Source organism: Epinephelus fuscoguttatus, linkage group LG17, assembly GCF_011397635.1.
Source record: "Epinephelus fuscoguttatus linkage group LG17, E.fuscoguttatus.final_Chr_v1".
Taxonomy (NCBI): Eukaryota; Metazoa; Chordata; class Actinopteri; order Perciformes; family Serranidae; genus Epinephelus; species Epinephelus fuscoguttatus.
In genome coordinates this window covers 42,223,358-42,247,316 of record NC_064768.1, presented here as the reverse complement: position 1 = coordinate 42,247,316, position 23,959 = coordinate 42,223,358, and the positions used below count along the sequence as shown (strand labels likewise).

The window sequence follows — 23,959 nt, the reverse complement described above, 5'->3', positions numbered from 1 at the left end:
ACATTGTCTGGGAAAAAAGTCTCAAAAATATTTATAAAATGTCTTTAAATATTATTAAAATGTTGGAGAAAATGAAATGTCTGAAAAAAGTTTATTTATCAAACTTCGGGAAAAAATTAATAAAATGTCACAAAAATATTATTTAAATTAAAAGAAATGTTCATAAAATGTCCAAAAAATATATTCAATATATTGTTGAAACTTCGGTGAGAAATTAATTGAATGTCAGAGAAATAATTATAAAATTTTGGAACAAAATATCGGTAAATGTTTATGAACAGTCCAAAATAGAATGTTGATAAATTGTCTGAAAAATATTATTAAACTGTCCACTAAAATATTGAAAATATGTAAGAAAAAATGTTTCTAAAATGTAAAAAGAAAAAAATGTCTAAACAATGCTGATAAAACGTCTGCAAACATTTTTAAAATGTCCGAAATACATTTTAAAAAATGTCAGAAGAAAATCGTAAGTCAGTATTTGAAAAAATGTTGATTAAAATGTGAAATGACAAAAAATATTGACAAAACGTCTTAAAATAATGTTATTTTAAAAAACCTGAAGAACAAAGCTGATAGAATTGTCCAAAACAAAAAAGTAAATATGTCCATAAAATGCTCTTAAAACATCAGAGGAATATTATTACAAAGTCCAAAAATATTCTTTTAAAAGTCTAAAAAATGCTGATAAAATGTCTAAAAAATATGAATAAAATATCAGAAAATATGTGGGCACTATATTCTGCAGTGTGTCAGGTTGCTCACCTGGCATCAAATGACAGTTTGTCTCTGTTTCCTGTTTCCTGTTTGGTGCAGAGGTCCAGCAGCAGCTGTTGGTGGTTAAAGAAGAGGTTCCCCCTGAGCAGCAGGAGTGGAGCTCCAGTGTGGACCAGGAGGACCCAGAGCCCCCACACATTAAAGAGGAAGAGGAGGAACTGTGGAGCAGTCAGGAGGGAGAGCAGCTTCAAGGGCTGGAGGAGGCTGATATCACCAAGTTCACATTCACTCCTGTCCCTGTGAAGAGTGAAGATGATGAAGAGAAACCTCAGTCTGAGGGACACCACTGTGGAGGACCAGGACCAGACAGGAATTCTGATCCAGAGTCTGAGGACGGGAGCGGAGACTCTTTAGTAGCTGAAATTGAAGTCAGTGTTGACGACTCAATGGAGACCAGAGAACCTCATGACGTTCTTGTCAGCGATTCGAAACCATTCAGCTGCTCTGAGTGCGGGAAAAGATTCAGCCTCAAGACAACTCTCAGGAAACACATTATCATTCATACAGGAGAGAAACCGTTCAGCTGCTCCATTTGTAACAAAAGATTTTTAACAAAGGGTAACCTGAACGTCCACATGAGGTCTCACACAGGAGAGAAACCGTTCAGCTGCTCCGTCTGTATGAAGTCTTTTACACAAAACGTGAGTTTACAGACACACATGAGAATTCACACTGGAGAGAAACCGTTTCATTGCTCAGTTTGTGCTCAGAGATTTTTGAGTAAGGCGCACCTGAAGACACACCTCATCACTCACACAGGAGAGAAACCGTTCAGCTGCTCCGTCTGTATGAAGTCTTTTACACAAAACGTGAGTTTACAGACACACATGAGAATTCACACTGGAGAGAAACCGTTTCATTGCTCAGTTTGTGCTCAGAGATTTTTGAGTAAGGCGCACCTGAAGACGCACCTCATCACTCACACAGGAGAGAAACCCTTCAGCTGCTCCGTGTGCGGGAAAGCTTTCATTGAAAATGGAAATCTAAAGAAACATATGATGACTCACACGGGAGAGAAACCCTTCAGCTGCTCCATCTGTGACCAGAGATTTTTACGAAAGGCAAATCTGAAGAAACACTTGATCAGGCACACGGGAGAAACACCATTCAGCTGCTCTGTGTGTGGGAAAGCTTTTAAAGAAAGTGGAAACTTAAAGAAACACTTGATGACTCATACAGGAGAGAAACCGCTTGGCTGCTCTGTCTGCAATCAGAGATTTTGGGAGAAAACTGATCTGAAGAAACATGTGATGACTCACACGGGAGAGAAACCCTTTTGCTGCTCCGTTTGCGATCAGACATTTTTGCAAAAACCGAATCTGAAGAGACATATGATCACGCACACAGGAGAGAAACCGTTTCTTTGCTCTGTCTGTGGGAAAAGGTTCACACAGAAGGTTCACCTGACGCAACACACGGCCCGTCACACAGGGGAGAAAAGATTCAGATGCGGCGTTTGTGAGCAGAGATTCACGTGGCGTTATCAGCTCAGGAACCATCAGTGTGATGCTCGGCAGTCATCACAGCTTCTTCAGACTGAGGACAGGAAACTGAAGTTGTCAAATTAAGTTCAAACATTTAGTAGCTCAATGGTAACTTGAGTATCTAAGGAATAAAGAAAAGTGTTCTCCTTGTGTGGCGTCCCACAGGGGTCATCCCTTGGTCCTCTGCTGTCTCTTCTTTATATAAATGACCTGTGGCCTCATTTATTAATACAAAGTCCTGTAGATTTTTTTACACATTATTGGACAATTAAATATAAATTTTCTGATATATAATTGGATATTTTGGACTTTTTAAAAATGTTTTTCTTACAGACATATGACATATTTAATTTTTTTTTAGCATTGTGTTAATATGTGTCAGACACTTTATCAACTTCTTTGGACTTTTAAAAACACATTTGGACATTTCATTAATGTTTTGTTTTGTTTTTTACATTTTTTAAACAGTTTTTGGGGTATTGTATCAATATTTTTTAGACACTTAACAGTCTTCAGATCTTTTCAGGCATGCTAATATTTATGGACAATTTATTTGTGTAGAAAAGAGTATCTGCACATTTGGATCAATGCAAGTATCTTTAATGAACCAAGCTTTCAGTCAGAGGACTTGCTTCAGGGTATGGACAATTTATTGACATTTTTTCAGACACTTGATTACCATTTCTTTCAGGTACAAGTATTTTTCAGACACTTTAATGTTTTTTGGACATTTTATCAACATTTTGTTGGACTTTTATAAAGAATTTATTAGACCATTTAATATTATTTTCAGACATTTCATTAACATTTACTTGGACTTAAAAAAAAAAAGGGCACTTAATCATGTTTTTCAGACATAGACATTTTATTACAACTTTTCAGGGTGTTGTATTAATATTTTCCTAACAGATTATCAACATTATTATTAAAATAATGCAACATCCAAAAAATGGTAATAAAATGTCTGTAAAATGTTGATAAAATGTTCAAAAAACATTATTTAAACGTCAGAAAAAATGGCCAAAATAATGTTGATAGTCACAAGCCCCCAGCTGAGCGCCACCATGTTGAGGTTCTCCCTGGAGAATGAGAGGGTTGTCTCAGACTGTTGTTTGTGCGTATGCACTGAATGGTAGTGCGGAGTACCCGGCTTTCTTGGAGTCTCTTGGCAGCATCCTGCAAGGGGTGCTGGCTGGGGACCCCATAGTTCTCCTGGGGGACTTAAACGCTCACGTGGGCAATGACGGAGAAACTTGGAGGGGGGTGGTTGGGAGGAACAGCCTGCCTGATCTGAACCCGAGTGGTGCTTTGTCATTGGACTTCTGTGCAAGTCATGGACTGGCCATAATGAACACCATGTTCAAGCACAGGGAGGTTCATAAGTGTCCCTGGTACCAGAACACCCTAGGCCAAAGATCAATGATCAATCTTGCGGTTGTATCAGCAGATCTGCAGCCGTGTGTCTTGGACACTCGGGTGAACAGAGGAGCAGAGCTGTCAACTGATCACCACCTGGTCGTGAGTAGAATTAGATGGCAGGGGAAGCTGTCAGACAGACCTGGTAAACCCAAATGTCTAGTGAGGGTGAACTGGGAATATCTGGCTGAGGCCCCTGTCCTCCCCATCCCAGGGGAGGTTGGGGTCATGAAGTCTGAGTGGTCCATGTTCAAAGCCTCCATTGTGGAGGCGGCTGCTAGGAGCTGTGGTCAGAAGGTTGTCGTTGCCTGTTATGGTGGCAACCGAAGAACCCGCGAGGGCGTCAGGCTGAAGAAGGATGCCTTTCAGGTCTGGCTGGCCCAGGGGTCTCCATAAGCAGCGGACAGGTATCGGTTGGCCAGAAGGGCTGCAGCTGTGGTGGTTGCTGAAGCAAAAACTCGGGTGTGGGAGGAGTTCGGGGAGGCTATGGAGAAGGGCTTTCAGTTGGCCCCAAGGAAGTTCTGGCAGACCATTAACCGACTCAGGAAGGGAAAGCAGGGCTTGTCTCTGTCTGTGCTCAGCAGAGAAGGAGAACTGCTGACCCGAACTGGGGACATTGTCGGGCGGTGGAAGGAGCACTTTGAGGACCTCCTGAACCCGGCCATCATGTCCACCGTGAACAAGGCAGAGCCTGAAGACAAAACTTTCGCCCATATCCCTGGCAGAAGTTGCTGAGGTAGTTAAAAAGATCCCTAGTGGTAAGGCACCAGGTGTGGATGAGATTCACCCTTAGATACTGAAGGCTCTGGACACTGTTGGGCTGTCTTGGCTAACACGCCTTTTCAGTGTCGCGTGGAGGTCAGGTACGGTGCCTGCAGAGTGGCAGACCGGGGTGGTGGTCCCCATCCTCAAAAAAGGGGACCGGAGGGTGTGCTCCAACTATCAGCGGCTGCAGTGATGCAGCAGTGATGCAGCTGCAGTGATGCAGCCGCTGCGCCAGACCGTCAGGGTTCCGAGGTAGCTGAGCCAGAAGACAAAGCTTTTGATTTCCTGGTCCATCTCCGTCCCAACCCTCACCTATGTTCATGAGCTCTGGGTAGTGACTGAAAGAATGAGATCACAGATACAAGCGTCTGAAATGAGTTTCCTCTGTAGGGTGTCTGGGCTCAGCCTTAAGGCTCATTTATGCTCCTTTTACGTACGAAAATGTATACGTCTGTTTCAAACGATGTTACCGTCACTGCCCACATACTTCCATGCGCCCTTTACGTTGGCATGGATGTTAACCAATATATCCACCAGGGGGCAGCCCAGCGTCAAAAGTTTATGACAACAACAAACTCAAAAACAAACATGGCGACCGTGGAGGAGATATTGATAATGTACCTCTTGCATAAAAGACAAAAACAGGGGCAGCGTTGTAGGAGGCGGTGGTCGGTGAGGCCGTTAAATACATCGCGACTGGAGGACGGAGAATTCTTTTCTCTAGTACTGCTGATGAGAGAAATTGAATTGTTATTTCTTCTTCGTGTCTCACTAGAGTTACGTATCGGGTAGTGACAACAACACTGCCCCCACAGTTCCCGGTGGTACTGCTCCGTTTGGCCCGTATCCGTAAGCTTTATGGAAACGTGCAGAAATATGGACGAAATGAACGCGGAGCACGGACAGAAGGCTCCGTCCGTTTCCAGATCCGTATTTAACGTTGAGCATAAATGGGTCTTTAGAGATAGGGGGAGGAGTCAGCCTGCTGCCCCAGAGACTTGACTCCGGATAAGCAGATGAAAATGGATGGATGGAACATTATTCAAATGTCTCAAAAAATGTTGATAAAATGTCCAAAAAACGTTATCAAAATGTATGAATGAATCTGAATAAAATGTCTGAGTTTGATGTCTGTACACATGTCAAATATGTGGTGTGAAAAAAATGGACTAAAGATTTACATTAACCAGAGGAGGTGCCTTGCTCAAGGGCACCTCGGCAGTGCCCAGGAAGTGAACTGGCACTTCTCCAGCTACCAGTTCACAGTTGCTATAAAATTAAAGATGGTTTGGTAAAACGAAACTGTTATACCAGAAAAATATGCTAAAAAATAAATACATTTAAAAAAAGTTTGTTTCTGCCTTTAGTCATGACTCCACGGAGTTTTCTGTAATCGTCCTCTGGACTTTTATTTTGAAGGAGAGCAGCTGAGCTGCCCCGGAAGCTCTATTCTTTCCTGTGGCTAACTTGACAGTGTTTGAACAAGATGGCGTCGAGCAGAAACGTCTGTTAGCAGAGTGTCTTTGTTGTTAGTGATACAGTGTGTGTGGACGTCAGCAGCAGGGATCAGTCAGAGCCTCTGTGTGACTTAATACACTTTATAATTCTGGATGTTTTAACTGACTCAACTTCCGGCAGACCACGGAACCGGCGGAGTTAGCTTAGCGTGCTAGCTGTTAGCGGAAGTTAGCATCACAGAGCGGCTATCGGAGAGACTGAAGATGTGTAAAGTCCAAATGCTGAGAGCGTTGGTGAAGCAGCGACTAACTGCGGCTGCTGAAGAGATATTTGGGCTGTTTGAAAGAACGATAGCAGAGTACGAGGAGCAACTTTGTCGCTCAAAAGAGGAGAACGAGCGACAACGGAAACTACTGGACGCTGTTTACAACCCTCAGCTCAGGTTACACAGAGCAGGTTAGTGTCTTCTTCTTCTGTGGTTATAAACACACAGCAGGTTAGTGTCTTCTTCTTCTGTGGTTATAAACACAGAGCAGGTTAGTGTCTTCTTCTGTGGTTATAAACACAGAGCAGGTTAGTGTCTTCTTCTGTGGTTATAAACACAGAGCAGGTTAGTGTCTTCTTCTTCTGTGGTTATAAACACAGAGCAGGTTAGTGTCTTCTTCTGTGGTTATAAACACAGAGCAGGTTAGTGTCTTTTTCTTCTGTGGTTATAAACACAGAGCAGGTTAGTGTCTTCTTCTTCTGTGGTTATAAACACAGAGCAGGTTAGTGTCTTCTTCTGTGGTTATAAACACACAGCAGGTTAGTGTCTTCTTCTGTGGTTATAAACACAGAGCAGGTTAGTGTCTTCTTCTGTGGTTATAAACACACAGCAGGTTAGTGTCTTCTACTTCTGTGGTTATAAACACAGAGCAGGTTAGTGTCTTCTTCTTCTGTGGTTATAAACACACAGCAGGTTAGTGTCTTCTTCTGTGGTTATAAACACAGAGCAGGTTAGTGTCTTCTTCTGTGGTTATAAACACAGAGCAGGTTAGTGTCTTCTACTTCTGTGGTTATAAACACAGAGCAGGTTAGTGTCTTCTTCTTCTGTGGTTATAAACACACAGCAGGTTAGTGTCTTCTTCTGTGGTTATAAACACAGAGCAGGTTAGTGTCTTCTACTTCTGTGGTTATAAACACAGAGCAGGTTAGTGTCTTCTTCTTCTGTGGTTATAAACACACAGCAGGTTAGTGTCTTCTTCTGTGGTTATAAACACAGAGCAGGTTAGTGTCTTCTTCTTCTGTGGTTATAAACACAGAGCAGGTTAGTGTCTTCTGTGGTTATAAACACACAGCAGGTTAGTGTCTTCTTCTGTGGTTATAAACACACAGCAGGTTAGTGTCTTCTTCTTCTGTGGTTATAAACACAGAGCTGTAAGTGTAAGCAGTGACTGTGATGTCTCATCAGTCTGATCATTTCTTAATATTAATGAATTGTCTAAAGACATTTTTTTGTTTTGAATGTTGATAAAAAATCTGAAACTTTATATTAATTAATTAATTAATTAATTAATTAATTTTATTAACTTTATATTTAATTTTCCAATAAAATATTTTTAAATAATGACCAAAAAAAGTAATAAAATGTCTGAAGAAATATAAATAAAATATCTGAAAAACTTTTTAAAAACTATGAAATGTCTGAAAAAATATAAATACAATTCCTGACAAAAGGGTAATAAGATGTCCAAAAAAATTATTTAAATAAAAAAAAGTCCCAAAAAATTGTAAAAGACCCAAAAAACATTGATAAATTGTTCGAAAATACTTTGATGAAATGTCAGAAGAAAATTTTTAAGAAGTCCAAAAAAACTGTTGATAAAATGTCTGAAAATGAATATTATATTGTACAAAAAAGGCTTAGACAATAATAATCAAATGTCCGAAAATTATGAATACAGTGCCCGAAAAAATATAAATAAAATGTCCTGAAAATGCAATTAAAAGTCTTAAAAATGTTTATAAAATGTTTTAAAAATGATATTAAATTGTCTGAAATGTTAAATGCCCAAAAGATGTTGATGGAATATCCAAAAACTTTATTGAAATGTCAGAAAAAATGTTAATGAAATGTCCAAAAATGTTTTTTGTTAAAAGTTCAAAAACACTTTGAGAAAATGTCTGTAAATACTATTGAATTGTTGCAAAATGTCCCAAAACATTATTAAATGTTGATGAAATGTCAGAAAAAAAATTAAAAACCTAAAACAGTGTTGATAAAATGACCGATACAATGTTAATGTAAAGTCCAACAATAATGGGTAAGATGTCTGAAAAATATTATGGAGATGGACTAAAAATATTAATAAAGTGTGTGTTTCCTGTTTCCTGTTTGGTGCAGAGGTCCAGCAGCAGCTGTTGGTGGTTAAAGAAGAGGTTCCCCCTGAGCAGCAGGAGTGGAGCTCCAGTGTGGACCAGGAGGACCCAGAGCCCCGACACATTAAAGAGGAAGAGGAGGAACTGTGGAGCAGTCAGGAGGGAGAGCAGCTTCAAGGGCTGGAGGAGGCTGATATCACCAAGTTCACATTCACTCCTGTCCCTGTGAAGAGTGAAGATGATGAAGAGGAACCTCAGTCTGAGGGACACCACTGTGGAGGACCAGGACTACCACCAGGACCGCCAAGACCGGGACCCGGTGGAGGAGAACTACCAGTGCTCAGAGGAGGAGAACGACCAGTGCCTGGAGGAGGAGAACTACCAGCGCCTGGAGGAGGAGAACGACCAGTGCTCAGAGGAGGAGAACTACCAGCGCCTGGAGGAGGAGAACGACCAGTGCTCAGAGGAGGAGAACTACCAGCGCCTGGAGGAGGGGTACGACCAATGCTCAGAGGAGGAGAACTACCAGCGCCTGGAGGAGAACGACCAGTGCTCAGAGGAGGAGAACTACCAGCGCCTGGAGGAGGGGTACGACCACTGCTCAGAGGAGGAGAACTACCAGCGCCTGGAGGAGGAGAACGACCAGTGCTCAGAGGAGGAGAACTACCAGCGCCTGGAGGAGGGGTACGACCAATGCTCAGAGGAGGAGAACTACCAGCGCCTGGAGGAGGGGTACGACCAGTTCTCAGAGGAGGAGAACTACCAGCGCCTGGAGGAGGAGAACGACCAGTTCTCAGAGGAGGAGAACTACCAGCGCCTGGAGGAGGGGTACGACCAATGTTCAGAGGAGGAGAACTACCAGCGCCTGGAGGAGGGGTACGACCAGTTCTCAGAGGAGGAGAACTACCAGCGCCTGGAGGAGGAGAACGACCAGTGCTCAGAGGAAGAGAACTACCAGGGCCTGGAGGAGGATTACGACCAGTGCTCAGAGGAGGAGTGCCACCACTGCTCGGAGGAGGAGTACCAGTGCCCAGAGACTCTTCTGAACCAGACACTGATGACGAGACCAGAGACCCTGTTGTCGCTGAGATTGAAGTCAGTGTTGATGACTGGAAGGAGACCAGAGAACCTCAGTTGGGTTTAAACTCTCTGGGAAACAATGACGTCCCTGTGAATCATCTGAAACGATTCAGCTGCTCTGAGTGCGGGAAAAGTTTTGGCCTGAAGGCGACGCTGAAGAAACACCTGAGGACTCACACCGGAGAGAAACCGTTCAGCTGTATCGTTTGTGAGAAATCTTTCACACAGAGAGGAAGTCTTCAGTTACACCTGCAGATCCACACCGGAGAGAAACCATTTGGCTGCGTAATCTGTGATTTCAAATGTCGGCGAAAGTCATATCTGCAGAAACACATGAGAACTCACACAGGAGAGAAACCATTTAGTTGCTCCGTCTGCGGTCGAAGGTTCACCTGGTCTCAACAGGCCAAAAGACACACCTGTGCCAACCGTCAGCCGTCACAGCTTCATCAGACTCAACCTGAGCAGAGCAGAGTGGCGGAGCCTCCAGATGGCACCTCAGCTGATGGAAACAGAAGCTGATGGACACCACTGTGGAGAACCAGGACCAGGACCAACCAGGAATTCAGGTCCAGACACTGAGGACAAGTCCGGAGACTCTTCTGAAGCTGAGAGTTACGACAGTGATGATTGGACGGAGACCAAAGAACTTCAGTCACCTTTAGACTGTGAAAAATGAACTTCCTGTTTGTGGTATGACTCATGTCACTGTGGGCTGAGTGTGTCTCTGAAATAAATCTAGTGTGCATGAAAACTCATTTCTGTTCTTTTACTGAGCTCACGAGATCATGTGACATGTCTGTGCTTCCAAAACAAACTAAAACAGAAAAGGACTCTTTGTTTCTCATTCTGCTGAGAAGTCTGTAACTTAGAAATAAAAACCAAAAACATCTTCTAATAATCAGAGTGACAAGATGTTTACAAAAGCCTATGAGCCTATGAGGTTGTTATGCACAACTTCTCTTTGTTTAATTTTAGATTTAAATAATTTAGGTGGTCAGGGGACAGACACCGTTTGTATAAAACTATGAAAACTATGGCTGGGTAACTGAACTAGAAGCTCAGAGAGGCGTATAGGACTGCGACTCTGAGTCCCGGTCTCAACTCTGGGTTGTCAGGGATTTAAATTACTAATAAAGTTTGCCAGGTTCTTAGAAATGAGAGCAGCTCCATCCAAAGTGGGATGAATGCCGTCTCTCCTAATAAGACCAGGTTTTCCCCAGAAAGTTTGCCAATTATTAACCAAACCCACATCGTTTGCTGGACACCACCTGGACAGCCAGCGATTAAATGACGACATGCGGCTAAACATGTCATCACTGGTCAGATTTGGGAGGGGTCCAGAGAAAACTACGGAGTCCGACATCGTTTTTGCGTATTCATTTTAGTGACCTCTGATTTGCGTTACCGGGTGTCATTGACGCCGACGTGAATAACAATCTTACTGAATCTACGTTTAGCTTTAGCCAACAGCTTTAAATTTGATTCAATGTCGCCCGCTCTGGCCCCAGGGATACATTTGACTATGGCTGCTGGTGTTGCTAACTTCATGTTCCTCAGAATAGAGCTGCCAATAACAGCTGAACGGGGGTTACTGGGGGACCGCTAGCAGAGGCTAAGGCTATGTGGCTCCGCACTGGCTACAGGGGGCTGGCTAACTACTGCAGCTACCGAGTGATTTTCCATGGTGCGCTTCTAATTCACTAAGCCTCGCCTCCAACACAGCAAATAAGCTACACTTATTACAATTACCACTCGCTAAAGGAGGCAGAGGCATAACTGAACATCAATCAATCAATCAATCAATTAATCAATTTTATTTATAAAGCCCAATATCACAAATCACAATTTGCCTCACAGGGCTTTACAGCATACGACATCCCTCTGTCCTTAGGACCCTCGCAGCTGATCAGGAAAACAATGGTAGAAACCTCAGGAAGAGCAACTGAGGAGGGATCCCTCTTCCAGGACGGACAGACGTGCAATAGATGTCGTACAGAACAGATCAGCATAACAAATTAACAGTAATCCACATGACACAATGAGACAGAGAGAGAGAGAGAGAGAGACAGAGAGAGAGAGAGAGATGCAGGTAATGACAGTAGCTTACAACAACATTATTGAAAGTAATAATATTATAGTTATAGTTCTGGCTACTGCGGTACAATATGTTGAAAGTATGTATTAATATCTGACAGTATACATGTGTGACAATAATCATATGTGTATAATAACTGCAGAAGTATGACTAATGACTAATGATGGCAGCAGCAGGAGGCATCTGGCAGGACCACGGCAGCAGCACAACCACACACGTCACGCTGTCCAGGCACCGCTGTGATATGAGTTAATCTGAGAGACAGTGGAGCACAAAGGCTCCGGAGAAGAAGCCGAGTTAGTGACATCCAGAATGGCCGAGTTAGCAAGATGCAGTAATAGGACACGAGAGAGAGAGAGAGAGAGAGAGAGAGAAGGGGCCCGGTGTATTATGGGGGGTCCTCCAGCAGACTAGGCCTAAGTCAGCCTAACTAGGGGCTGGTACAGGGCAAGCCTGAGCCAGCCCTAACTATAAGCTTTATCAAAGAGGAAAGTCTTAAGTCTAGTCTTAAATGTGGAGACGGTGTCTGCCTCCCGTACCGTAACAGGAAGATGATTCCACAGGAGAGGAGCCTGATAGCTGAAGAGAGAGCAGAAGGAGAAGCCATTGCTAACTGTTGAGCTAATGTAGCTACCAAGGCTAATAACGTGCTAACAACAGCTAAGAGATTAGCAAGAAAGTTGTAAAAAGGAGGAGAGCTATAAGTGCTTAAACAGAACTAGTGTGGGTTAAGACTTGAAGTAGATGTTAAGCAACTGAAGTGAAGAAAAGACAGAAAGAAAGCTGGTGGAGTTCACTAGAGCAGCACAGAGAAGCTGTCACAGAAAACACCGGAAATGACACAACACACTTACCGCAATACGTCAGCACGTCAGCCATTCATGTAACTACAAAGTTGAAAAGCTTCATGTCAAACTTTCAAACTTTCACAAACAAGCTTTGCTGGCCTGGAAACTGATCTAAAGCATCACTTCTAATTATATTTAGAATAATGAAGGCATCCTTTATAAAAACAAATCACTGCTTTATAAGGTTTGGATGGAGCATGGAATTTTATTAGTTGACCAACTTATTAATGACCAGGGTTTTTTTAATTTCTTAGTAAGAATTTTTGTTAAAATTTCAGTTGCCAGTTACACCAAAGAAATAAGCTGCAATTTTTGATGCACTACTACAGGGTGTGCTGCAGCTTCTTAAAGGGACTGAAAGAAATACTGCTGTTTTGTTGGTGGAGTAGACATTGCAAAAAAATCCTGCTGTAACAGATATTTGAGAAGCTGCTTACAGTCAACGATTCAGCATCTCCACGGGCTATCTTAGGGCGATTCAATATGGTCTGCATATCTGATGTGGTTGACCATACTGTCACTCTAAGGTGGCTAGTGCCATAGTGAAAGGCTGTGGATCACGTGCATAGGACAGGGCAATATGGCGGGCAGAGGGGAGCTGTAGATGATCCAATAGGATATGAAATTTGTACAGTTCAGGTTCATCTGCAGGTAGCAGGTTAGTCAGAGCCATCTTCAACAGTATAAACTCATGAGGGTCATCATGGCTGAAGTAAGGGAATGAGGGTCCCTCCACACGTGTTGAGAACCTGGAACCCATAGTTTGCTGCACAGGAGCCACGGGTAAAGAGAAGCTTGGACTGGCAGGAGGGAAAGCTCCAGTTAAGTGTGGGGCACATGAAACTGGAGCTGGCTGAGACACAGAACCTTGAGCTTGAGGTTGCTGTATGGCCTGAGGGGGCATGTAGTGGAACTGGTATGGAACAACATTGCTTGAGTGATAAACATATGACTGTGAACTGGTTAGCGGAGCTTGAGGTGCAGGGACTGGTTGAGGTTGCATTGCATGGGATGGCAAATGACTGGGAGGGCCACAGCCCGTGAGTGCTGTGCTAATGCTCTGGGATGTTATCGTGGGATACACCTGATGAGAAGACACATGGGACACAGGGTCTTGTGCCATCTGTACTGGCAGTGGTACTTGAGAGGGAACTTGAGGATTTACTTGATATACATGCGGCCCAGCTGCAGGCGGGTGGCTAGAGGTGACATTAGACAACAACACTGAATTTAAATGCTCTGAAACTGGTATGGCTGAACTTAGAGGGGGCATATAAGCTGCTGAAGTTGAAGGTAATGGGCTAGGAGATTCAGACATTTGTGGCTCAGATCTTACATATGGAGCTGAAACAGGTCTCTCATGTTCACATTCTAGAAAGGCAGATGTATTATGGACGCAAGGGAAAAGGGTCTGGGCTGACTGGGAAATCTTTCCAGGGTTTAAAGCGGGCGCTGATTCAGATAGGTTCGGTTCGGTTGTTGGGCCTCCTGGGGCTCTATATCACGTTCCTCTTCTAAATCTCCCTCCGAGTAACTCTGCTCACACTGCTGAATTCTGTCCATCAAGTCTCGAACCATACCTTTGAGTTGGGCAACTTCTTCCCTTAACAAGTCCATTTCAGGGGTCTCTGAGACAGGCTTGGTTGCAGTGATTGCAGAGGAGGCCTGCCGTAAAGTTCAGTCTGGTAATCCTGTAGGTACCTTGGGTGCATTCTCTCCCGCTGTGGCCTTTCTCCATGCTCTCTCCCATCATGCGACAGAGCAGCTTGTGGATCCATCGCCCAGCATGGATGCTCGATCCGGCTCGAAGGACCATGAAAAAACTAGACTGTATGTGGCGGTGGTTCAGGGGAGCATCCAGTGTGGTGTGCACATTTAAACACAGGAACCGGCAGTCTGTTCTTGGCAATTTAATAGAGGTTACGAAGATGAGCAGAGTAGAACAAAGGGTGGTGGATGATTTCCTACACAAAATAAACATAAATAGAAGATAACTCATAAAACATAAATTTCCATCTTCAAACAGATGATAACAATAAATCAAGGTCCGTGAACTTAACTTACTTGACATTTATGCATCCACAATTTACAATAGTAGAAGAGGAGGGTACTTCAGGCGGCTTTCTTTGTCTGGTGGTTTTGGAGAGAAGGAGAGAGAGGAGGGGCTGAGGTTCGAGGCGGGCTTATATCACCTCAGGAGGTGGGCGGTTCCAACAGGGTGGAGTCGAGTCTCTTGTGATTTTGATGACAAAGATTTGTGTTTGTTCTGTCAGTTGATCTTGAGTCTGGGGAAATTTCACATCCATAAAAACAAATGGGCCAAATCTAAACCAAACATTGTCCTCTTTGGACAAGAACTGCACCGCTGTGTTGCCACAGTCAGGGACATTAGAAATAAGAAAGCTGCTAACACAAACTCTGTCATGGAGACATTCTGTGGAAGTGATCTGTAAAGTCTTTTTGCTGTCTTTTGTTTTTTAACCTTTGTTTTATTTGTATCTCTGTATGTTTGTAAGTATGTGTAGGTTTATGTCTGTATGTGAGGTATTGTGTGTCGCACAATTCATAAAAAAAAAAGTTCATCTCAAACGAGTCTAATGTCAGGGTGAGTCAGTTGGAGGGCGGGTCTTACCTTCGCCATCCTGGGATAAAAAAAACATGCCGCCGTCATTAGACATGTCATCTCACACCATCTCCTTGGTTTTTGCTGGTTTCTGTGACACCGCCCGACAAAGTCCTTCACTAGGTTCCTGTACTCCTCCTCCCCTCCTCTAACACATGCCACAATAGCAGTATCATCCGAAAATGTCTGCATGTGGCAGAGTTCTGAGTTGTGCTGGAAATCAGCTGTGTACAGGGTAAAGAGGAGAGGACACAGCACAGTGCCCTGTGGTGCTCCCATGCTACTGGTCACTGTGGTGGATACACTGCCTCCCAGCCTGAAAAATTGTGGTCTGTCAGTGAGATAGTCGGTGATCCAGGTCACGAGGTGTGGGTCGACTTGCATGCTGGTCAGCTTCTCTTGTAGTAGGAGGGGCTGGATCGTGTTAAATGCGCTTGAGAAGTGGAAGAACAGAATCCTCACAGTGCATCTCCTCTGTCCAAGTAAGAGAGGGCCTGGTGTTGGAGGTACAGGACAGCATCCTCCACCCCTATCTTCTCCCAATATGCAAACTGGAGGGGGTCCTGGGCGTGCTGCACCTGAGGTCTCATACGGTGCAATATCAGCCGCTCCAGGTCCTTCATCACAGGGGAGGTGAGGGCCACAGGTCTATAGTCGTTGGGCTCGGTGGGACGACCCTTCTTGGGAACAGGGACAATGCAGGACGTTTTCCACAGTGTGGGAACTCTCCCTGGTGCAGGCTTAGGTTGTAGACATGCTGCAGAGGTTCCCCCAGTTCAGCAGCACAGGAACTGAACCGGCTGAAAAAGGTGTTGAGCTCATTTGCTCTCTCGATGTTCCCCTGCACTGTGTCGATAAGATAGATCAAGGCTGGGCTAAGACGCTGTGCGCACTTATGGAAACACTTCAGCTGTGATCAACTCCTTGTACCTTTTGCTTAATTATTTATTTACTTTTTTCATTGATTTGTTTTTTATTTGTACTTTATATTAACTTTATATCTTCTCCCTTGTCAGGTTGTCAGGTTTATCACACCTTTATGGCGGGTGTTTCTGATATCTGGCACAATGCAGGTGTGATTTTCTTTTTGCTTTGACATGAGTTGGACAGAAATGAGTCTGTCGCTGTTTCATATTGTTCTATATCTTCAATAAAGGACAAACAGCGGCTTTGATCAGCGAATATATGACTTGGGATGTACGCCAAATTCTGGCTCCGTCATGCAGCAGATCCAGCTGTGCCACCGTCATCAGGACAGGACGTCGCTTCACGTGACGCTTCAGAGTAAGGCCGTCTCATGTCTCTTATCAGCAATCCTCGCTCCTCACTCCTAACTCCTGACTCCTTAAATGTTTTCCTAAGTGGGAGGGACTAAACAGTTAGGTTAGGTGGCTAGGTTAGGTGGTTAGCAGTAATTTTAAGAGACTTGGGACGCAGCCCCAGTGTGTGTGGATGTGGGGCTTTTATTTCGAAGGGTAAAACCGGAAAAGGAGGTCGACTGTGAGGGTGAGGCAGGAAAATGTTTCCGGTGAACTTTTCTCCGGGTCGTTTCGGTGTTTGCGGGAATTTTGGTTTAAACACGGTAGATTTAAAGCTGTAACAAAGATGGCGGAACGACCCGCTGAAGGGGAACTTCCGCTGAATAAAACCCGGTCTGTGGCGAAGAGGGCCTGGGACAGGGAGCGGGACAAAACCCGGGTCAACATCGGGGTGGCGTTTCAGAGGTGGAGAGCTCTGCGGGCGGCTAAAGGGCTCCAGCTGGACGCGGAACTGGCTCTGCTGCTGCTCGACAGGTGGGTGGATATACTAACGTTAGCTTAGCATGGGGGGATGCTACAGTGCTAGCCGAAGCTAACGGGTGTTGACTCAGCCTGTCTGCAGGCCTCTGTAGCTAATGCTAATGCTAATGCTACATCCCATTCTCTGAGCTAACTGTATGCTAAACACCGACCAGCCCAGGTCAGATAACAAGATGGAGAGCAGCCGCTGTTAGGGACTGTTCTTTATTTGTCACAGGTGTCAGAATAAATTGTCAAATAAATACAAACAGCCATTTAAATGTGTCAGTTGCTCCCTGTAGTCAAAATAAAACATGTAAATCCTCCCAAGTGTAAAATAATTATGTGACACCCCCCCCCCCCCCCCCCAATGTTACTCTGCCGCTCAGAAATAACTAACAGTCCCTTACTGAGCTCATAGATACAGAGGATGAAACCTGTGAACTGTTTGCCTTTTTCAGTTATGAAAACAACCGTGCGGCACAAACGGCCCCGAAGACGAGTTACCGAGGAGTCCACCCTCCTGACATGTCCAACACTGACCAGGGTTCAGCATCTGATCGGTGAGGGCTCTGACGCCAATCAGCAAGTTCTAATTTATCGTTTAGTCTAAGTGGACGTTTGTGCCAAATTTGAAAAACATCCATCAAGGCCTTCTGGAGAGAATAATAATAACGATTTATTTATATGCATCTTTTAAAACACAAAGTTCTGATCAAGCTAAACTGAATTAAAACACAAGAAGAAGAAAACAAATAAGGTCATAGGTCATCTAGTAAAAGATAAAATCAAGAAAATGAAAGATAATTAATGATCATTAAAATCAATAAGATGTAATGAACAGCTGAGATAAAGTCAGGATATGATTTCTGACAGAAGGATGTTTTTAGCAGAGACAGATTTTAATCCTCTGCAGGTCGTTCAGAGCCTCGAGGCCTGATTCTAAGGCTCTGTCCCCCTTTGGTCTTAAAAGGAGGCTCAAGACTCACCTTTTAAATTTGGCCTTTAACTGATTTCTTCTACTCTTCTTTTATTAAATTTTATTTCATATTTTATTTTATTTATTTTTATGTATGTGTTAATGTCTAATGTTCTTAATGATCTACTTTTAAATCCTTATGCATTTTATTATTTTTAATTTTTAACTCTTTATTTTTTAAAATTTTCTAAATCATTACATTTTTAAATCTTTAAATTTTTATGCATTTTATCATTACTCTATTTTATGTTTGTTTTTATCCATTGTCTTTTAGTCTTTTAGTTTTTAGCTCCAGTGTTTCCTCATGGGGGGCCTCCACACTGGGAGGTAGGGTTGGGAACGATTAACCGATCCGACCGGATATCCAGTTTGACAAGCGAGAGATACGGCTACATCGGTAGCAGCCTCCTCAATCGATACGAATCAGCCATGAATCCTTAGATGAATCGATTGTAGAGTCATGGATCGGGTATCGCGAGGCTAGCAATCGGTTGACTGGCTTTAACAGTTTGCAACTCGAAAACAACGCAAGAGCCGGCGGCATGCTCCGTAGCAGACATTACTGACGATAATGGATGTAAACATCAGTGCCAGCTTGACCGGTGGAGCTGAGGAACAGAAGCTAATGCTGGTTGGATAAACCAGGGAGCAGCCAAGCCGCAGCAGAAACTAAAGGCGAATCCTGCCGGTTGTGGGTTGAACGCGGGGTCACAGACACAGACAGAAATACGTATTCCTGTCAAATACGGCGGCCATAGTGCTCCGGGGCGCAGGATAACCGCTTACCGGCGACCGAGAAGCCCGGCTCCAGGTCCAAGAAGTCTTCGTCTGTGTCATGACTGCCCAGAAATACCAGCAAAGCCCTGGCAGCACTCAGGTATGTGATGTGTCAGAGGAGAAACGAGCAGTTCACATTTCCCCAAACCTCACCGCACTTTAGGGACTGTTCTTTACTTGTCAGGGGAGGAGGGTGGCTGGTTGATTTTTATTTCATTTATTTCATTTATTTTGATCCCCCCTATGTTAATCACTTATTGATGCTGTTTTTGAAGTATGAATAAGTCAATAAGTAATTTATTCTACTAAAATATCATTGATGTATTATAGAAAAGTGATTTATCTTTTTATAAATGACAGATACATACAAAAACACAGACAACACCATAAAAACAACACAACAAGTAGGTTTAAAACACTTAAATTTTACTTAAAGTTCACTTCACTTAAAGTTTAAAACTTCTTCTCATTTTTATATTGATCCCATCCAACAAAATGAGGTTCATTCAGCAAGTCTTTTCTTGGTCCATGTCTAAAAATAAATACATTTGACATGTGATTTTGTTGTTGTTTGACTTTTTATTTTATTTTTGCCAGTGCCATACAGCATCAATGCTTGGGGATGTGGTCTTTTCCAAATCTGAAAATACTGTATGAATGTCACTTTTACAGAATTGGCTTCTTTATTTTATAATATATGATTAATGTCTACATCAACAAATGTTAACCATAGAATCGAATCGAATTGTATCGTTCCTACACCGTATCGAATCGTATCGAATCGTTCTGTATTAAAAATATATCGTTTTTGAATCGTATCGTAACCCATGTATCTAGATACGTATCGAATCGTCTATCACAGAGAGATTCCCAACCCTACTGGGAGGTGTGTCTGGTCTGCCCATGAGGACGTTGTCCTTGAGATCCCTCGGGCCCGGAGGACTGGGAGGCTCTGCACCATATGTGGAGTCCACCCCGGTCTATCTGGGTCGGGGTGGTCTCTGTGGCGGCGCTCCCTGTGGCCGAAGGCTGTGGCGCCTCTCGGTGTGGATGAGCTCCCCATAGGTGGTTTTTCCACACCTGGTGCCTCAGTGCCCAGCCATGTTACTATACTGACTCTGTCTGTGTGTGTGTGTGTGTGTGTGTGTGTGTGTGTGTGTGTGTGTGTGTGCATGCATGTGAGTGCACACATGTTATACGTGGGAGAGGCGGGTTTTTCATTGTTTTTATTTTGTGAAGCACTTTGTGTTGCATTTTTAATGTATGAAAAACACTATATAAATAAAGTTTGATTTGATATATGACATGATTTGTAGGAGCTCTGGCAGAGTAACAAGAGCTCAGGTAGTCACGGTGCGGGTGGGACTGGGGCTGACACCAGGTCCGATCGACTTCACCTGACCAGCAGAGGACAACAGGAAGTTGTCACAGTCACAGTCAGAGTCAGAGTCAGAGGGGGAGGGCACAGCTCCACCAGTCCTAATCACTTCACTGTAGCATCCAAAAAACATCTGGCCAAACTTGAAGAAATTGCCTCAAGCTGTTTTTAACATATCACATTAATAAGAATGAGATAGATGCAAGGTCACAGCAACCTTGACCTTTGATGCCTGACATGCAGATTCTAATCAGTTCTTCGCTGTGTCCATGTGAAGATTAGTGACAAATTTGAAAAAAATCCTATCAAGGCTTTTTTTAAGTATCTCATTCATGAGAATGAGACAGACCAGGTCACAGTGAACATGACCTTTGACCAGTAACCGCCAAAGTGTCAGTTCTAATTCATCGTTTAGATGTTTGTGCCGAATATGAAAAAATTCCCTTGAGGCGATACTACGTTCAAAAGAATGAGACAGATGAGGTCACTGAAACCTTTGACCACCAAAATCGAATGCCTTTTTTAGGTCAAAGGTCAAAATCACTGTGACCTTGTCTGTCTTATTGTCGTGAATGACAAGGTCACTGTGATCTTATTAATAAATGTAGCGTACACACAGAAGGTGGCATATGTCACTTTCTCTGCAACCTTTGAGATTTCTAAAAATCAAACTTGATGGGAAAATGCGGCTCTGCCACGGAAGCTCTGACCCATGTGTACGCACAAAAACTGCAGACTGCAGATATCTTTGTGTAAAATAAAGACAGATATGACCTCTCACGTTTTATATATGAAGAGCTCACTGGCAAAAACAGATAAATATGAATAAAGAACACACAACTACAAGAAACAGTAACAACAATCAGACACCAGGATAAAAAACACACACACACACACACAAAACAACATTAGAACCACAACAAACACACTCCAGTGCCTCCAAAAACTAGAGGAATAACAGGTACTGCTCTTTTTAGGCATGACTACAGCCATAACAGTTTCATTTGTGGAGTGCTTCAGCCGTGCCATAAAAGTAAACATCAAATTCCTAAGAAGAGCATCCAATGTGGGAACATTGCTGTGTACAAGCAGCTGACTGGCACTCGTCCATCTAGGGAGCTTCAACAGGATTCGCAGTGCATCATTATATGCCACCTGAAGTTTGTTCAATTTAGCCTTACTGTAACTGCACCACAAGTGGGCAGTATACAGTGGAGTACAATAGGCGTTAAACAAAGCAATTTTAACATTATCTGAACACATATAAAATTTACGTGCCAACATATTTGCTTGTGCATACAACTTACAGTACTGTCACTGTATATCATCATCATCACCATCGTCATCATCATCACCACCATCATCATCATCACACAGGTCATTCCTGATGATGTGACCAAGATATTTCACCTTGTCCACAACAGTCAGTGGATTCTCTGCCAAGAGGAAAGAGGGGAATGTTCTCTTCATGTCTGCCTCAGTCTTTATGATCATAACCACACTCTTTTTAGAGTTAAATTTGATATCAAACTGCTTTCCGTAGCCTGAGCAGACTCTAAGAAGTTGCTGCAGACATGATGACCACATCATCAGCGTACAGTAGGTGATTAATCATCTTTTCTCCCACCATGCAGCCAGTGCTACACTTTTTAAGCCTTTTAGAGAGCTCATCCATATACAAACTGAACAACATAGGTGACAGAATTCCACCCTGTCTAACCCCATTTGTCACTAAAAAGGGTTCAGATGTAGTGTTACCCCATCTTACCTGCATTGTTTGATGTGAGTACCAGAAATATAAAACCCACAATAAATAAGGAGGGACCCCTCTCTCTCGTAATTTTGCAAACAGTTTCCCATGATGAATGCAATCAAAGGCCTTAGAGGCATCTAGGAAGCACAAAAACATGGTAGAGTTTTGTCTTCTACTGACAGCCTCTTTCAAAGCATAGATACACATGTCAGTACCATGTTTATTTTTAAATCCGAACTGCTCATCAGTGGTGGTTATATGTTCCTGTAGCCTATCTAGCAGGATTCTCTCAAGCACTTTTGACAAGACACCTTCCCTATTTTATCTTTAACTACTGGCACCAGTAAAACAGACAACAGAGAGTCAGGTAGTGTGCCATGCATCTACATTCCAGAGACACACAGAGAAAGTTAGATAACCCGATGAACTTTAGTCTGTGGAACAATGATGTGAACAGTTGGACAAATTGAGTGAATGCTGCTGCTGTTGATGCCTCAGTCGGGCAGATCTGAGTGCACAGATTAGTTCCTGTGGGTGCTCCTTTGTAACGCCGGGTCCGACGCAGCGCAGAGATCCAGCAGCACCGCACACAGCAGTCTGAACCGGCTCATAAGCCACTCATCATCGTTGGCCAGTAGGTCTTGCTGGTCCCTGAAGATCCGCTCCCTCCAGAGTCTCCCATCTACCACATCCTCTAACAGTGCCAAATAAGCCATCGTGCGTCTTTACACACTGTGATGGCTGCTTTTATACCCACCCATCAACTAACTAATCGCATGTGAAAAGGGATTCACTGATTGTAACTGAGGGGCAATTTTGGCCAACGAACACATGAGATAAATATTAATACACATTATTTCTTACACTTTAACTAACAGTGACTCAGCACTTTACAATGACATACATCACTTTTAACTCACAGCGTTAAAAATTATTAAAAGCCATAAAACAAACACCTTATAAAACACAATATATGGGCTTACCCTTTTTGTTGAATACAATATCTCAAGAACGCCTCAAGGGAACTTTTTCATATTTGGCACAAACGTTATTTTACTCAATAATGAACTGATAAGATTTTGTGGGTTATAGGTCAGAGGTCAAGGTCACTATGACCTTGTCTGTCTTATTCTTGTGAAAGAGATATCTCAAGATTGGCTAAAGGGATTTTTTATTTATTTATGTATTTATTTTTTCAAATTTGGTACAAACGTCATCTTGGACTCAACATTGAACTGATTAGATTTTGGTGGGCAAAGGTCACAGTGACTTTGTCGGCCTTATTCAAGGTAACGTCTCACTCATGTTGTCTGTTCCCGCAGTTTTGGAGCCGCCATGGACACGAGGCTGATGAACGACATGCCTGTCACCGCGGCCGATGAGACAACCCATTACTTCCCTGAGAACCTTGGACCTCCAGCTGAAGAGATCCTGGAGGTCCTGATTGAAGAAGACATCATTGGTTCCCGTGCGTCCATCCTTTATGAAGAGAATATACGTCAGCTGGCGACACTGGTTCACCTTCCGGTCAAACACTGTCCCCACACGGAATCGACAGGACAGTTGTGCCAAAGCCTACCTCCATTCGAGTGCTCTATCCAACAGAGGTGTACTGCCTTTGTTGTGGAATGGGTATGTCTCATGTCCTCATGACTTGTCTCTGTCCACTGTGATTGGTTTTATGTTTGTCTAACAAGCTTTACCGCGAGTTAGCAACATTTTCTGCCTGCCTGCAGCGATGCTTTCAGTTTGTCTGTCTCGTCTCCAGGTTTGTCCTCGGGGTCACGTGGTCTGGAGTTGGACCTCACAGCCAACCTTCAAGTTTGGGATGTTGGCTGGTGACCTGTTGCTCGGGATGAACATCCTGTTGAGCGGTAACAGCTACGCCAAAGTCGCCCTGCTGTTCCGCTTCATGAACATGGGAGTCGTCAACCCGGTCACCTTCTTCAAGATCCAGGACTCGTACTGTGTTGACGCCATCAAGGAGTTCTGGATGGAGCGGAGAGCGAAGGCCATTCAGCGGCTACAGGGCAAAGATGAGGCCGGTTCAGGTGAGTTGCAAAAATTTACATCTGATGTGGAGGTCATGTTTGGGTGTAAAAAAAAAAAAAAAAAAGGCTCAGTAACACCCAATACAAAATTTCTATGAAGCAGCACCCAAAGCGACACCTGGGATCAGCACACCCGGGGCCCCACCCCTGCCTGCCCTCCAGCACACAATGCACTGGACCTGTGATTCCTGTCCCTGTGAGTGGTGGGCCCACAGGGTGACGGCTCCATGGTATTTATTCGGGCTAAGCCCGACCAGGCCCCATTGCCCAAGGCCCTGACCCCAGACGCTTGCTGAGCTGGGGGAGGTGTCCCCATACCGGGAGACATGCTCGAAG

At 43.6% G+C, this 23,959-nt stretch overlaps 3 protein-coding genes across 5 annotated transcripts in view; all 3 read left to right on the top strand.

Moving 5' to 3' along the window:
* Positions 1-2,473, top strand: part of LOC125904870 (gastrula zinc finger protein XlCGF57.1-like) — a 194,375-nt gene extending 191,902 nt beyond the window's left edge. Inside the window, exon 2 of the mRNA XM_049602566.1 lies at positions 817-2,473. Within this exon, the coding sequence (XP_049458523.1) occupies positions 817-2,345 (1,529 nt within the window). The 3' untranslated portion in view covers positions 2,346-2,473. The remainder of the gene's footprint in view (positions 1-816) is intronic.
* Positions 1-23,959, top strand: part of LOC125904853 (zinc finger protein Xfin-like) — a 48,507-nt gene that overhangs the window by 2,984 nt on the left and 21,564 nt on the right. The window contains exon 1 of one of the 2 annotated variants that reach the window (XM_049602536.1): positions 5,913-6,356. The exons of the other annotated variant lie outside the window; for it this stretch is intronic. Coding sequence (XP_049458493.1) covers positions 6,164-6,356 — 193 coding nt within the window. The 5' untranslated portion in view covers positions 5,913-6,163. Of the gene's footprint in view, positions 1-5,912; positions 6,357-23,959 lie in introns of those variants that run through there. 2 annotated transcript variants of the gene reach the window in all.
* Positions 16,414-23,959, top strand: part of LOC125904865 (zinc finger protein 572-like) — a 36,718-nt gene continuing 29,172 nt past the window's right edge. For both annotated transcript variants that reach the window (XM_049602560.1, XM_049602559.1), the window contains exons 1-4: positions 16,414-16,700; positions 17,147-17,248; positions 22,895-23,204; positions 23,341-23,623. In XM_049602560.1, coding sequence (XP_049458517.1) covers positions 16,513-16,700; positions 17,147-17,248; positions 22,895-23,204; positions 23,341-23,623 — 883 coding nt within the window. In that variant the 5' untranslated portion in view covers positions 16,414-16,512. The remainder of the gene's footprint in view (positions 16,701-17,146; positions 17,249-22,894; positions 23,205-23,340; positions 23,624-23,959) is intronic.